This window comes from Dipodomys ordii, unplaced genomic scaffold (assembly GCF_000151885.1).
Source record: "Dipodomys ordii isolate 6190 unplaced genomic scaffold, Dord_2.0 Scaffold137, whole genome shotgun sequence".
NCBI classification, from domain to species: Eukaryota; Metazoa; Chordata; class Mammalia; order Rodentia; family Heteromyidae; genus Dipodomys; species Dipodomys ordii.
The window spans coordinates 3,209,576-3,226,426 of NW_012267353.1; the positions used below are offsets into that span (position 1 = coordinate 3,209,576).

General features: G+C 38.8%; 2 protein-coding genes across 3 annotated transcripts in view; one reads left to right on the forward strand and one right to left on the reverse strand.

The window, feature by feature from the left end:
* Window positions 1–11,323, forward strand: part of LOC105996843 (N-alpha-acetyltransferase 35, NatC auxiliary subunit) — an 82,395-nt gene extending 71,072 nt beyond the window's left edge. The window contains exons 18-23 of the mRNA XM_013031076.1: window positions 2,727–2,863; window positions 4,233–4,300; window positions 5,602–5,742; window positions 6,354–6,476; window positions 10,101–10,181; window positions 10,945–11,323. Coding sequence (XP_012886530.1) covers window positions 2,727–2,863; window positions 4,233–4,300; window positions 5,602–5,742; window positions 6,354–6,476; window positions 10,101–10,181; window positions 10,945–11,004 — 610 coding nt within the window. The 3' untranslated portion in view covers window positions 11,005–11,323. The remainder of the gene's footprint in view (window positions 1–2,726; window positions 2,864–4,232; window positions 4,301–5,601; window positions 5,743–6,353; window positions 6,477–10,100; window positions 10,182–10,944) is intronic.
* A 1,215-nt stretch (window positions 11,324–12,538) lies between these two features.
* Golm1 (golgi membrane protein 1) overlaps window positions 12,539–16,851 on the reverse strand; it is a 51,381-nt gene continuing 47,068 nt past the window's right edge. For both annotated transcript variants that reach the window (XM_013031078.1, XM_013031077.1), the window contains 4 exons: window positions 16,455–16,611; window positions 15,635–15,892; window positions 14,306–14,416; window positions 12,539–13,192 (listed from right to left, as the gene is read on the reverse strand). In XM_013031078.1, the coding sequence (XP_012886532.1) occupies window positions 13,116–13,192; window positions 14,306–14,416; window positions 15,635–15,892; window positions 16,455–16,611 (603 nt within the window). In that variant the 3' untranslated portion in view covers window positions 12,539–13,115. The remainder of the gene's footprint in view (window positions 13,193–14,305; window positions 14,417–15,634; window positions 15,893–16,454; window positions 16,612–16,851) is intronic.

Sequence of the window (16,851 nt, forward strand, 5' to 3'; positions counted from 1 at the left end):
CTGGAATCATATCTTCTGAGTAGAAACCATCTACTGGAGTGGTCACTGGTTGCATAAGCACTTTAAACTGTGGCCCTGCACCTTTGCCTGCATACCTTTGGAGGCACTGGGAGATGATCCTTAGCATAGTTGTTCTTCACTTTCACTGGAAGATGAGATAAGGAAATGTAGGAATAGGGTCGTTGAAAGAATACTTTAGGCATGGACAATCTGTCATAGACAGAAAATAATTTAAGAGAATTGAGTGTTAATGAATTTAGGCATATTGTATTGTCTTAGCTGGCAAAGAACAGAGACAATTTGAAGGGAATGATGTCATGTGTTGCTGATCACAAACAATAACATTTGGTATATTAGAGGCTTTCAGTTTGTCTTTTAAACTCATATTTGAACTAATATAATTTAGAAATACCTTTTTTGGAGTCATTGCTCTGAGAAAGGCTAACAGAGCAGACTGTTGTGTTTATCATGAGCTGCAAAGATCTTCCCAGATAACTCTGGTTATGAAAATTGAATTTGAGGATTGACTACAGTAACATGATAGATAATAACTTGGGGTATTTTGTAACATTTATTTAAATAATACCAAATGACCCTTACTGAGAGATGTTTGTAAAGTTAATGGGACACATTTTGTTACTAGCTCACAGTAGGTACAACTCTTGAATTTTTTTGGGGGGGGGGGTCCGGTCGTGGGGCATGAACTCTGGGGCTGGGCGCTGTCCCTCAGCTCTCCAGCTCAAGGCTAGCACTCTACCACTTGAGCCACAGCACCACTTCCGGCTTTTTTTTTGTTTATGTGGTGCTGAGGAATCGAACCCAGGGCCTTAGGCATGCAAGGCAAGCGCTCTACCACTGAGTCACCTTCCCAGCCCCTTGAATTATTTTTTTTAACTTCTTTTGAGATAGAATCTTGCTAAATAGCCCTGGTTGACCTTAACCTCCTGATCTTCCTGTCTCAGCTCTCCAAGTGCTAGGATTACAAGCTTCTGTTGATTTTTATTTGGGGAGCATCCTCAAGTTCTCTTTCTTTGTGGCTTGCAACAGCTAAAGAGATGTTTTTCCTATTCATTCCTTGGAACAAATATAATTTTTATATGCCTTTTTACACCAAGAACCAGAATTTTATTTCAGCAAACTAATGACATACATTTCATTACAAATATATCTACATCATAAGCAGGTTCTTGTTTGTAGAGAAACTTGAATTTTGTCTATAGTCTGTGACTTTCATATTAGTTCTGAACTGCTTTTGGGGTTCAAAATTACAAATTGATTGCTTGCAGAATAATCTTGTTCATGAATAAAATCCCTGATTGTGTGTATGTCCTTTAAAAATCAGCAGACAGTGTTCTTAAATGTTAACATACACTATAACCATTTAGTGGGCACATTCCCTATTGTCAGCCTCTGGGTTAGTAGATCTACTATGAGACCTAGTCATTTTCATTTCTACTTCCCAGATAGTGCTGCTATCAGCCTGTTGATGACTGTTTGAGAACAAGTGATACAGTCTATCAGTGTTCTCACTCTCCTTAAATGTGATTGAGTATTAATTTTAATAAAGAACTTCATAAAAGTGCTTGAAGAATCTGATGTTTGTGAGGACAGCCCTGAATCCTGTCATCTCTTCACTCATCTTACCCTAGGTTACAGAGGATCCATAAATAAAAAGCACTAGGAGTTGCCTATCAAAATCCTTGACTGAGTGAAGATACACATTACAGATCTTCAGATTTTGCAGTGTGCTAGGGGAAAATAACAAGTGCTTTTCTTAAACTCAGTGCCAAGCATTTTGTCTCCATATGACATTGCAGCTTTTTATCAGAAAAAGAAAATACTGCTTCTTACCTTAGCTGTCTTGTTTTGCTTCACAGTATAGTATTTTACTCATTCTAGTGATATCTTTTGACTAGTTTTTATTTTGCTTTAAAATGTCCTGTTTTATATGTGTTTATGTGCCTTAGGTCTTTATGGGAAATTTTAGAAATATTTAGAGATCATAAAATCTCTTGCAAATCTTTATTAGCTTTCATTCAGTATGGTAATGGTCCTTAATTTTATTTCTTACTGATTGTATTATAAAAAATACATATTTCTCTTAAATTGAAACTACTTTTGTGGTTTAGCTGAATGTGATGTTTATAAAATGTCTGAAAATTATCTAGTAGAATGTTCAAATTTGCATTTTTATTGAGCAAGTACAAGTAAATTATAACCTTTAATATTCCTATTTTTAGAATGGTTTTGTATAATGCCAATAAGGGTTTTGTTTTTGTTGTTGTTTTTTTTTTACAGTTTGTTAATTTATTTGCTTTGTTTTATTTTGTGAGTAATACAAACACACATAAAGAACTTATGTAATAAAATTAATATGTGTTCTGATATTAAAAAGTTTCATGGGTGTTCATTTGATTTATGTTTATCATTATCAAAAAAGTCTTTTGAAATGTGTAAAATGTAGGAAGGTAAAGCTAATTGCTTCAGTACTCAGTTGTTATAAGATATTCAGATGATCAATTTATGTAAATTTTTTAAACATCAGAGCATTATAAAACTGTACACTTGGAGATGACAGTGTAGCAGAACATGTGCTTTCAATTAGAATGCATGAGACCCTATGTCCAATCACTAGACCAAAAATAAAATGATAAAACTACCCATTGTTACCTAGTATATGTATCTCTTTAGACATCTACACTTACTAATACTTTTTACCCATGAAGGTATCTCTCTGAATTCCTTTATGCATGGTTGATGTCAACACTGAGTCGTGCTGATGGTTCTCAAATGGCAGAAGAAAGGATAATGGAAGAGCAACAGAAAGGCCGTAGCAGTAAAAAAACAAAGAAAAAAAAGAAAGGTGCTGTGGACGATGTTTTTATACGTGTGTATACATATTTGCTTATTTAGATAGGGTCTCCCTGTGTCACCCAGGCTGACCTCAAATTCATGGCCCTCCTGCCTCAGCCTGTCCTCGCTAGTTCTGAAATAAATAAAGAACATTAGGTTACATTTTGTTGTTGACAAATACATGGAGAGCTCTTCATGACTTGTAATAAGTGAGTTAATGTTACATTTTAGTTCTTGTTTGCCATCCCTTCAGAAATGAAAAGATAGAAAGACTTGAGTTCCATTAATGGTAATATAGCCTTTGGTTCCTGTCATTGCTCTTTTTTCTTTACTGTTCCATGTATCTGACAGTAGCCTGTGTGTGAAGTAGCCTGTGTGTGACAGAACAGATTAGGGGTCTGGGAAGGTGGCTCAGTGGTAGAGCGCTTGCCTTGCATGCCTGAGGCCCTGGGTTTGATTCCTCAGCACCACATAAGCAAAAAGAAAAAAGCTGATGTGGCGCTGTGGCTCAAGTGGTAGAGCGTTAGCATTGAGCTGAAGAGCTGAGGGACAGTGCCCAGGTCCAGAGTTCAGGCCCCACGACCGGACCCAAAAAAAAACCCAACAGATTAGGGAACTAAATAGGCAAGCATTGGTCTTTCACAGAGCTCCATGGCTGAGAGGAGAAGTTACTGCATAACTATACCTTTGTAGTAGGTGTAGGAAGGTAATCACAGCTCCTTGAGACCGGGTCCATAAAGTACTTTGGGTGGATATTTTATAGAGAATAGAATGATTGTTCATGGATTTTCTATATATAACAGGCTAAGTGTCTATACAGAAAAGTTTAAAATTTACTAACAACTAGAATTTTGTAGTATTAACTATTTTGGGAGCACAATATTGTTTAGCTTTTCAGTTGTATTTTATTGTTTGTAGATTTTAGTCAAAGTTCTGGCAGCAGAAGTGAATGTCATTTTTCATTTTAGTGAACAGTCTGGAAGTTTTATTTACTTAGTGCTGGTCCTGGAGTTTGAGCTTGGGGCCATGAGCTAATTTGCTCTAGTTCAGTAGTATACCACTGGGGGCTGTTGGTTGTGGGGCCTGAACTCTGGGCCTGGGTGCTGTCCCTCAGCTCTTCAGCTCAAGGCAGGCGCTCTACCACTTGAGCCACAGTGCTATTTCCAGTTTTCTGGTGGTTTATTGGAGATGAGTTTCATGGACATTCCTGCCTGGGCTGGCTTTGAACCATGATCCTCAGATCTCAGTCTCCTGAATAGCTAGGATTACAGGTGTAGCCACCGGTACCCGGCCCAGCAGATATTTTAAAAATTAGTTTCTTTTCTGAAGTAATTTAAGTAGGAAAAATGTGTATGGAAGATTTTTCTCTTTAATTACAGTTCGCCCATTGAGCCGTGAGATCACAATGAGCCAAGCCTATCAGAACATGTGTGCTGGAATGTTTAAAGTAAGTCATTAAAAATGAAAACTCCATTTCCTGTCTAAATATATTATACAGTTTATTTTAAATGAGAAAAAACCATGACTCTTACCAGATTCTTTTTTTTTTTTTGGGTCCAGTCGTGGGGCCTGAACTCTGGGCCTGAGCGATATCCCTCAGCCCTTCAGCTCAAGGCTAACTCTACCACTTGAGCCACAGCGCCACTTCCGGCTTTTTTCTTTTTGCTTATGTGGTGCTGAGGAATCAAACCCAGGGCCTCTGGCATGTAAGGCATGCGCTCTACCACTGAGCCACCTTCCCAGCCCCCAGATTCTTTTTTTTAACCTTTGTTTTCTTCCTATCTGCTTAAAGCCTTTTTCAATTGCCTTTTTTCAATTCTAGTTGTTTTCAACAACAAGCATTTGAACCCTTGCTATATGTTAGATTCATTTTTTTTCCATTCATAAACTTTTATGTGTCAGATCCTTTGTACTGAGTACATTGGTTCTTGCTTCACACATGCCTAGATTATACCACACAAGCCATATGTGACATGGCCAGTAAGAGAAGAGCTACTTTTGATATGACAGTAAAGGTTCTGTTGAAAATATGAAATGTGGGTGTTTAAAGGTCTGCATTAGGAAGGGAATGGACTGCACAATGAGAGGTTAACTGAAGTAGACATTTCCAAGAGATAGTAAGAACTTTTTTTTTAAATTGCACTAAGCATTTCAAGAAATTATTTGAAATGATTATAATATATTAAATCCATAAAGCAAAAAGAGGATGTTTGAAAAACAAGGCCCGTGCTTAAGAAAATTACACATTATTTCTTTTTCTTTTTTCTGTGGGTCATGGGGCTTGAACACTGAGCCTGGGTGCTGTCCCTCAGCTCTTTAGCTCAAGGCTAGTGCTCTATCACTTCTGGTTTTCTGGTGGTTTATGGGAGATAAGAGTCTCACCGATTTTTCTGCCCAGGCTAGCTTTGAACTGTGATCTCAGCCTCCTGAATAGGATTACAGGCATGAGCTGCCAGTGCCTGGGGAGTTGCTATTTGTTTCTTTTACTGGAAGCTTTTACCTGAAAAAATTGCAAAAGTATGAAACATGAAAAAAAAATATGGGCGTGTGGTGTAATTACACTGTGACAATAATACTGGAACTTCAATTTTTTTTGTATAAAACATAGCTCATAAAAAATACTAAGAGGTCAGTTTTTCTTCTTTCTGATTTCTGAGACATTTAAATAGCAGGGAGTTGTTTTCAAGTCTGTATTAATGATGACTTTTACATATATTTTCCTTTTTTTCTTACTCCATTTTCCTTTAGACCATGGTAGCATTTGACATGGATGGAAAAGTACGCAAGCCCAAATTTGAGCTTGATAGTGAACAAGTTCGGTATGAGCATAGGTTTGCTCCATTCAATAGTGTGATGACACCACCACCAGTGCACTATCTACAATTCAAGGTAAGTCGCTCATGAAGGTCATTCAAAGGTCTTTGGTCTTAACCATCTTAGAGATGTGCTATTTGTACCCAGTCAGCCATCCTGTTAAACTACATTGTCAGACTTGCTGGTTATTAAGTAACAATTTTAGAGTGAAAAGATTTTGTTTCATTAGGTGTATTCCTTGTATTAGCAATTATTTAAATTATGAGACTAAAGTGAGAATTGAAAATTGAATGTTACATAAAAAATTGGAAGATGAGCAAAGTATTTGCTTCAACATTTTTATATGAACAGTCAATATAGAGTTCTGTAATTAAAAAGGTACTTTTGAGCCGGGTGCCCTTGGCTCACACATGTAATCCTAAATACTCCGGAGGCTGAGATCTGAGGATTATGATTCAGAGCCATCTGGGGTGGGAAAGTCTGTGAGACTGTCATCTCCAATAAAAACCACTAGAAAACTGGAAGTGGTGCTGTGGCTCAAGCGGTAGAATGCTCACCTTGAGCTGCAGAGCTGAGGGATAGCACCCAAGCCCAGAGTTCAAGCCCCATGACCTACCAAAAAAAAAAAAGGGTACTTTTGACTTTCTATATTAAGCATGTTAAATAATAGTCTCCCTTCCTTTTAGGAGATGTCTGACCTCAACAAATACAGCCCTCCTCCTCAGTCTCCAGAGTTGTATGTGGCAGCTAGTAAGCATTTTCAACAAGCAAAAATAATATTGGAAAATATCCCCAGCCCAGACCATGAGGTAAGCCAGGATTCACTGCACCTTTAAGGGACAAGCATTAAGTATAATAATGAACTTCACATTATTAGTAAGTGGAGCCTGTTAGGTTTTTGACAAGGATTTCAGATAGTTTTGCTAACCTATTTTAAATCTTAAATATGAAACATTTTGTTCAGTATCACAGGAACATTATTCAACTTTTTTACCTTAAACCTTTTGCTTTAGAAAACTGGATTATTTTAATAATTACAATATCCCTAATTTTATTGAAATATTCTACAAAGAGTTACCTGTAATCTATGTACACTGTTTTGGTTAATATGAGTTTATTAACAGCTTCCTTTCAGGGATAATTTGGTAGTATCAAAAATCACAAATGTTTAGGCTCAGCACTTCTGCTTCTTGGGATTTATCTTGTAGATACAAATGCATACAGAGGAAAATTAGAGAAGTGAAGGATAGATAAGAGTGTGCACTGTGTCAGGATATCTAATAGCAAAAATGCGAGAGAAACTTTAGTGCTCACCAGTGAACTGATATAAATTATGTTCCATTGAAATTATGTTTCATTGAACAGATTTGTGTATTGTTCTTTAAGCTATAATAAATTTAAAAATTACCAAGGTCCCAAACAGTGTATAGTCTACTGCTATTTCAGTTTTAAAAAAGGCACAGCCGGGCACCGGTGGTTCACACATGTAATCCTAGCTACTCAGGAGGCTGAGATCTGAGGATCGAGGTTCAAAGCCAGCCCGGGCAGGAAAGTTTGTGAAACTCTTTATCTCCAATAAATCACCAGAAAACCAGAAGTGGCGCTGTAGCTCAAGTGGTAGAGCACTAGCCTTGAGCTGAAGAGTTGAGGGACAGAGCTCAGGCCCAGAGTTCAAGCCCCACGACAAACAAATAAAAATTAAAATTAAAAAAGGCACAAAGAAAAATGCATTACACAAGATTTGCTCATATTGGTGTATCTGAAAGGATACAGAATGATTGATAATGTGTTTGCTTCTTTGGAGGAGAGCTGAGTGTCTTGGAGAATAGAAATAGAAAAGAGACTTTTTATATACCATATTTAGGCTAATACAGTAATACAAAAAATTGAGTGAAGTAGCTAGATAGCATTTTTCATTTAGTGAAAATTTAATTTATTCATCTAAGATTTACTGAACACCTACCGTGTCCCAAGCAGAAAATAACTGACATTGGAGTTAGGGGGTGGGTGCTGGGTTGCGGACAGTAACTAAATTATGTAGTGCATTATTTCATAGCACATGAACAAAAAACAGAGTGGAGATGGATGTGAAGGGATTTTGTGCATGTGTGCATGAAAGTCTGTGTTTATGTCGGACCTTAAACCCAGAGCCTTGTGAATGCTTATACAAGCGTTCTACCAGACGTATCCTAAACCTAGGTGTTTTAAATGGTTTTTGAATTAAGCCTAGGTAAAGAACCAAATCTCATGGATATTTAGAGATGGAGCCTTCTGGGTAGAGGCATCTACATGCTGAAACACAGGGGATAAGAGTATCCCTGGAGTATTTGGAGAACATGGAAGAACTGGTGTGGTGGAGTGAGGAAAGCAGCACAGTGAATATTAGAGGGTTTGTTTTTTTTTTTTTTTTGAGGGGTCAGTCATGGGGCTTGAACTCTGGGCCTGGGTGCTGTCCTCAGCTCTCAGCTCAAGGCTAGTGCTCTACCACTTGAGCCACAGTGCCACTTCCGGTTTTCTGGTGGTTTATTGGAGATAAGAATCTCACGGATTTTCCTGCCTGGGCTGGCTTTGAACTATGATCCTTAGATCTCAGCCTCCTGAGTAGCTAGGTAGGATTACAGGCATGAGCCACCAGCACCTGGCTATATTAGAGGGTTTTGAGCAAAGGAGAGATCTTGTCTTTGTTTTAAAGGATCACTTTGGCACATTGTTGGGGGGAAAAATATCAGGATATCTGTAATTATATCAGGGTAAAAGGTAGAATCCAGGGAGCCAGTCAGGGTGTTGATAATAGCTGTAATTAAGTTGAGAGATGATGGTAGTAGTGGAGATAATGAAAAGTGATTGTCACCAAGTGCCAGTGGGGGATGCCTATAATCCTAGCTACTCAGGAGGGTGAGATCTGAGGATCATGGTTGGGAGCCAGCGCAGGCAGGAAAGTCTGTGAGAATCATATCTCTAATTAACTACCAAAAAAGGAGGAAATAGAGCTGTGACTCAAAGTGGTAAGGGTGCTAGCCTTGATCACAAAAACTCAGGGACAGTGCCCAGGCCCTGTGTTCAAGCCCCAGGACTGGTGCACACATACAAAAAGTGATTTTCTTTTCTTTGTATTTGAAGACCACCTCTTTTGGACTGATTGATAGGTTGAATAGAGGATGGGAGAGCAGTCCAGGTACCTTGAAGGTCTTGCCTGAGCAGGTGGAAAACTGCCAGTAGAGCAGGAGCAGGGCTGAATTCAGTTTTGGCCATGTTAAATTTTGGTGCCCATTGGATGTTTAAAAATAGAGTTGTTCCCTAGGCAGGTGGATGTTGACCTGAGGTTGAAGATTCAGTCCTGAACTGTGATAATAATGTATGTTTCCAGAGAGAGACTGCAGAAGAAACATAAGTGTAATCCAGTGTCCTCATCCTGTTATTACTCCTGTGTTCAAATGAAGCTTTTTAGACCAAGTGTTAGAAGTGAGTTACTACTCTAAAGGCATGCACTACCTACCGCCATCGTCCATGCTCTTAATACAGTCATGTGTCATGTAATAGCATATATGATCAGAAATGCCTTTTAGACTGTATTGCCTAACATCACTGAATACAGCTCTGCATCATATCTATGGGACCACTGTGGACAGACTGAAATATTATGAAGAAGCACAGACCATTTGTGGACAGACTGAAATATTATGAAGAAGCACATTACTGTATATGTTAGCTCATTTACTCCTCACAACTAATCTCCCTAGGATAGGTAAATTATCTTCATTTGTATAGATGGTGAAACTGAGGAACAGAGATTAGAGACCTTTCAGAGAGTTCACAGCTAGTCAGGGGCAAAGCTGGGATTTGAAAACATATAGGCTGATTTCAAGACCCATCCTCTAAACACTGTTCAGTCCCACTCTACAGAATTTGACAGATTAATGTTGTGTTGTTTTCATGGAAACAAATTAGCATAGCCCTTTCAAGATTTCAGTTGATGGGAGAAAAATTCTATTATTAAAGTATCCTATGTAAAATCAGGTAGTGAGTACTTACTTTTTTTTTTTTTTTAACAGTGTCGTCCCTTTCCTTGCTCTTTCCATTTTTCCTCCTGTCCCTACCCAAAAGTTTTCTTGTTTTTAATTTGGTCCTGTGGATGGATCTTTTTCTACCCCAATGAAATCATCATATGAAGGCATGGAAACCTTACTGGATGTTTAGCTCTTAGGTGATAAAAAAAAGATGGCTGACTTATTTTCTGGTTTTCAAGTGAGATGGAGATATTGATGTGTTAGTATAATTGTCGGTAGCAAATGTGCATATAAGATTTTTTAAAAAAATATATGTAAACTGCCTTTATTTAATAAAATGTCCACACATGCAAAGTTCTCATATGTAAATACTATATAAATTTTGACTGTACATCTTATGACAGCTTAATGGTGTTCATATTTTAGGTCAATAGAATTTTAAAAGTTGCCAAACCCAACTTTGTGGTTATGAAGTTGCTGGCAGGAGGTCACAAAAAAGAGTCAAAGGTAAATACATTGTGTGGAAAATTATTGTGAAAACTCATGTTTTGAGTAAGATGTACAGGTGTTAGGGTAAGTTTAGCAACTGAAGAGCAAAACTTGCCACGTCTTGAGAGATACTTAGTGACTTAAGTTTCTAGTCTGCATCCCCTTTCCCATATAAATTACTGTATAATTTGGGAAACCATATGTATAAAAGCAAATTTGGGGGAGAAGTAGGTGATAATTTAAGTCATCTGACTTTGAGAAAGTCAGTACTTCAACAATTGAAGATTTCATTTTAAAGAGCACAAAGGATAGTATTTTTAGATTTTCCTCAGTAACACTGCTGTAGCAGCATGTGAGATCTGGCCTGCAAAGAAGCCAACCAGAGCATTTTTGCTGGCCATTCCTCATATCTCTCACTGTTCTTTTGCTGTATCTTTGTTCTTTTGTTTCCTTTAGCAATGGCTCTTATGTCATTACATGGTATAAGTGGCCCTGAAATAAAAAAGTTTCATCTGCTGATCTAAAACTCCTTTCTTGTAATTTATGTCCATTTTCCTTTTAACTCTTTGGGAAGAGCTTGATTTGTATGTGTTTCTGATGGCCTTCATAAACCAGAAACACTTGATTTTTTTCCTTCAAGCTTTTTAATTTTTGTGGTCACACCAATCTCTCATTTATGTTATCTTTGTTCTGAAAACAAACTCTAATAAAATAGTGTCTACTGTGTTTATTGTCTGCATTCTTGTAGATACAATACATGACTTTGTGGTTTTCTTTACAGGTTCCTCCAGAATTTGATTTCTCTGTTCACAAATATTTTCCTGTCGTGAAACTTGTTTGAAAGTCTGAAAAGGTAACCATAAAGCGGTGGAATCCGATTCCACTCTTAGGGAAACATCCATCCGTCTCAGTACATATGTGTAAAGTAGAATGGATTTTTTGGATAACAACCCATTATAAGGAATACTTGGTTTGACAGCCTTACATGACATTAGTGAAAACTGCTGTTTTAAAGTGGTTTATTAGTTCCATGGTTGAAACTGGTCTTACTGAATGCATTGATGAACATTACATGGTTTTATTACATATTTAATCATAAACCATTTTTTATGAATGATTGAGTGAAAATAGTGTTTGTAAAGGTTAATAAATTTCTTGACCAAAAAAAAAAGTACCATTCTGTTGATACAAGCTAAGAATTACAGATGTTTAACTTATACCATTTCAGCAGTTTAAAAAGAAATCATCAGCCAGGTGGCTCAGACCTGTAATCCTATTTACTCAGGAGTCTTAAGATCTGAGGATCACATTTTCAAGCTAGCGTAGGCAGGGAAAGTCTGTGATACTCTCATCTCCACTTTACCAAAAAAGCCAGAAGTGTAGTTGTGGCTCAAGTGGTAGAGTGTAAGCCTTGAGCAAAAGAGCACAAGGGAAGCCCCCTGGTCCTGAGTTCAAGCCTTAGGACTGGTGCACATACATACACACGCACACATGCACACACACACACATGCACACACACACACATGCACACACACACACACACACACACACACACAGAGTTTTACCTGAAAGAAGTTTCAAATTACAGAATTTCTAAGATACAAAGGGAGCCTAAAAAGCACATGGGGATGGTCATTTTACATGACATTGCATAAGATATACTGTTCTTTAAAAACTCTTGTTACTTTTGGCACTTGAAAGATTAACCACCAGTTGGGCACTAGTGTCTGACACCTGTAATCCTAACTACTGAGGAGGCTGAGAGCTAAGGATCAACAGTTCAAAGTCAGCTAGGGCAGGAAAGTCCATTAGACTCTTATCTCCAATTTGCTACCAAAAAGTTAGTAGAGTTATGGCTCAAGTGGTACAGTGCTAGCTAGCCTTGAGCAAAAAAGCTCAGGGACAGTTCTTAGGCCCTGAGTTCAAGCCCCAGGACCAATACACACAAAATTGAACATTATGGCTGCTGACAGTCATAAGAAGGTAAAAATGTACAGATCACGCTCCGTCTAGTTCTCATGAAACAAATTCAAGTGCTGGGTCTATTCAGTACTCTGTAGTTGTGAAAAACTGACTTTACCTCTCAGTGCTGGATGCCAGAGGCCCCAACTTCAATCAAACGATGTCATCACTGTTATAAGTAATTTTCAAAATTGACATCCTAAATTTATATCAATCTTGTGAGTCATTTGTCATAAGCTAATTATATAAGCTACAACAGAAGTACAGTATCTCTTGCCCTTGCTGAACATGCTCAATTTCCCACTGCATGTAACCTTCAATAACTAATTTTTTTAATTTAAAGTAAGTGCAGATCTATCCCAACATTTGTCTTGCAAGTGCTGTTCCTCTTGGCCTATGCTCTGCTGTAGACATGCCTGGAACCAGCCCCTTATGTTAGAAGTCTGAAAGCCAGTCATTTTAATAGCAGAGACCAAGATAACTTCACTTTTGCTCATGAATATGAAGCATAGTAAAAACCACAAATGTTTACATGTCATTTACTTGTTTGGTACAATAAGAGTTACAAAATATTATGCAAATAGTCTCTCTTTAAAATTCTTGCAATGTGGAGGACACCAGAGGAAACCCATACAGTTCTCTGCGTAGCCAATTTCTCCTTTGTATCAGAGGAGTTCTGTTGTAGGCTGCTCTTCCCTCCCCCTATATAGTGTATACCAAAATAAAGAAGTGGTAGTCTCTCACCACCATTATTGGAAAAACTACCTATTAGCCAAAAAAGTTTCACCAATTTTCATATCTTATTACTGGCATATTACAAAAACATATCTGACAGATCCATTTTTTCCTACATACAATATATACTACGATTCCATAACATCCATCTTTAGTAATACACTTTATAGCAAATTTCAGTTATGAGTACTGAATTACTCATATTTTGTAGTTTCTCTTCAGTTCTGCCATGAAATATGTAATTCCAGTTTTGATTTAGAGTGTATGATTCTGCTTTTCATGTTGATCAAGTAAACTTATGGTATCTCTCTTCTGATCTTCAGCATTAAAAACTAAAAAGGAAAAAAATATTCTGGAATTGAACATTTTGCAAAACACTCTGGTACATCTCATTTAACACAACTTTCTTCAAAGTGTCATAAAGAGGTTTGTATCTGTGATCTCAGCTACTTTGCAGACAGAAGCAGGAAGATCCTGAGTTCAAGGCTGGTCTGCACAAAGTTACTAAGAACCTTATTTTCCTCCTTGGCCAGTACTAGGGTTTAAAGGCCTCACACTTGCTCTGCTAGTGCTCTACCACTTGAGATCAACCATGCTTTTTGCTGATTATTTTGCAGATGAATATTTGCTCTTAACTGCAATAAAAAGGTTATAGAGTGTGGTAGCATACTTCTCTAGCAAGTATGACAAGTTTGATCCCTAGCACCATCCATTACAAGTTGGAACAAAGAAAAAGCAGATAGGGATAAAGCATAGAATACAGAAGATTGAGGAAATTAGTCTGCAGCCTAAAGAGGCAGAAATTTTTTTAAGTGTCAAGAAACAGGAATGGAGCCGGGTGCCAGTGGCTTGCCTGTAATCCTAGCTACTCAGGAGGCTGAGATCTGAGGATCATGGTTCAAAGCCAGCCTGGGCAGGAAAGTCCGTGAGACTCTTATCTCCAATAAACCACTCGAAAACTGGAAGTGGCACTGTGGCTTAAGTGGTAGAGTGCTCACCTTGAGCTGAAGAGTGCAGGGATAGCGTCCAAGCCCAGAGTTCAAGCCCCATGACCGACCCAAAAAAAAACAACAACAAAAAACAGGAATGGAATGAAAAGACCTGCTAATAAATGGGTTGAAGAAACAGAATGGGAAGTAGCATTGTTCAGGACTCTGGCCAGGTGGCTAGCCTTACAGGATAGTATTGAAAGCTGTAGAACACTGTGGTACAAGTTGAATCAACAGGAAAACTAATGGCAGACAAAGTGAAAGGCAGGGTGGGGGGAGTTGTGGATTGGCAAAAGCGGGACCCAACATATCTTCCAACCAGTACCAAGTGCATCTTACGGTATTCCACTACCCTGCTGCTTTCAAAGGCTATTCAAGAAAAGTCTTGAAATGAAGGACTATACTATTATTAACATTAGACAGTCAAAGTGAAGGAGCAGAAACTAGTGTTCTTACCATTTGAGTTCTTGTCATTCTCTGCAAGGGCGGCCTGCTTGTCTCTTTCAGATTCCGCCTCATTTTCATCCATGTTGTACTCATCATCTCCCAGTTTGTGCTCATTTTTCCCTATTAGATGAAACATAAAGCCACTTCATCCCATTTGATTCCACAGGAATACCAACACATCTGCATCTGAGAGTTAACCTAATAGTCCATTGTCCACAAAGGGACTTGCTTCCAGTATAAGCACCATGGTACTTCAAGTGTGGCTCTGGTGGGGATGTGGGGATGGGGTAAGGTCAAGTGGTTTAGCACACAAGACAGACCCTAAGTGCATTTGAACATACCCAGTACCACAAAATAAGTTTAAAACTATAAAGAAACTAAAGAAACAACAGGTCTCTAGTTAATAAACAGCATGTCCTTAGAATGGCCTACTGATCCCAAGGCAGAATGGAGGTACTATTGTAAACCAAAGGATTAAACTGTCTCTTATCTATATAAAACGGAGCCATTGAGGCTGGGCTGTAGTTCAGTGGCACAGTGCTTGCCTAGCAAATGCAATGTCCTGGGTTCAATCCCATACATATCCCCCCCAAAAAAAAAGACCAAAAAGAAAATTAGGTAGAGAACCACTGAAAAGGGTTATACATTTAATATATGTAATAGGTAGAAAACAAAAGCTTTTAAAAGCATGCCTGGAAACATCTATTCTGAGTTTATTCTTCAAATGGGATCATTATGTGCATCTGGAAGCAGATACATCCCACAGACCTTACACTAGCTCAGGTCAACCCCTGTGCCAGTTGTGCTCGGTTAGCCACGTGAGAGCCATGGGGTATTTCATGAAGTGCTGCAGGCCCAGGTGGGATGCAATGTTTTTACAGGTTTAAGACACTGCATTATATCCCAGAGTACTCTGTTGGACTCTGTTGGTCTCACATTCCTACTATTAAAAGATGGGACTCTTATTTTACCTTTCTTTTCTTCGGTGTTCAAAGATGCACAAACTACCATCTCCCCAATCATTCTTTCCTCCATTCTTTCATTTGCCAGGCCCTATCTACAACAGGTACCACACATGGGGTGGGCCTGCCTGTTTTGAGACGTTTTATGTTAAGCACCATCTCAACATTGTAGACTTGTAAAGTCCTCTGAACTTTCTGTTAGCATTCATTTCTCTGAAAGCTAAAGTACACTGATGCGCAGTGCCCTTCCTTCCTGCTTCCCACTTGGTAATACATGTAGACAAAAAATAAACTGCCCTTAAGCAAAATTGAAGGAGACACATCCATTATTTAGGAGATGAAGGCTAGATAGAGATGCCTGTGGAACCCATCGTACCTTCCTCCAAAGTGCCCTGCTCCACCTGCCCATCTTGGATAACCAGCTGTTCCCGCTCAGGATCTTCAGGCTCCTTATTTGCAGGCCTTGTCAGCAGCACAGCTGGTGCTTGAGTAGTTTGGCCAAGTTTGCCAGCTCCCACAAAGCCTCCTGTGCCAAGTCTGTCTTCTACAGCCTGTCCTTGGCCTGGCTCTTGGGGCAGCCCCAGACTGTCTCTCTCAGGCTCCTCGATGAGAACCTGGATCTTGTTGGTTTTATCTGTGCACGGAACAGTTAGCTGATGTTAACAGCACTTTAATTGAAAACAGTGTTCCTGGGTGTGGGGTGTGGAGCTGAAAGCTTATTTTGTGACCTTGGTGCGACTGGTCTGTATGCTATAGCTTGTCTTCACAGTAAACAAGAGAAAAAGTATCAAAAGTGATCTAGACTAAAAAATTTGACAAGCTACAAGGGGAGGAGGCTGCTGAGACACACATTGGGAGCCAGGCATGCTGACCACCCAGGAGGAAGGCTGTCTGGGCTCCAATCCTGTCTTACAGTGCCACAATCCCACTGGTGTCTTATACTTTCACAGCTGCTAACCAACAAGATTGGCTTAAAAATATATTTTATCAATTTGAGAAGGAACTCTGTACCAAACCAATGGAGGAGGTAGGTGCTCAGATAACACACCTGTACTTATCAGCCCCAGTGCTGATTCCCAGCTACCTCTAGTCCTATTGCCCTCAGAGTAGCTGTAGGGACCAGAGGGCATGTACTGCTACTGCTTTTAAGATGCAAGAGGATGTGAATATAAAAGTGACTTCCAGGTTCCACCTACCTTTCTTCCCTCTCTTCAAATCCATAACCACCTCAGAACTTGGGGTTGATGTTGGAAATTTGCCATTGCTAAGTGCATGTTCTTTGCCTTGTGGCACTTGGGCTTGTGTTTGGCCTACTTCTTGCTGTCTGGGTTGGGAATCACTGAGGACTTGGAGCTGAAACAGTAGCACAGGTTGGCCAAATTAGGACTCAGTGGCAAACCTTACAAGGACCTCACACATGCAATCAGTCTTATCACCACACCCTTCTGACAACTCTACAACATGAAAAACACTATGATCTACCCTGTTTGTGGTATATATATATATATGTGTGTGTATATATATATATATATATATATATATATATATATATATACAGACTTGAGATTTTAAGTCCATATCTCACAGAAAGTA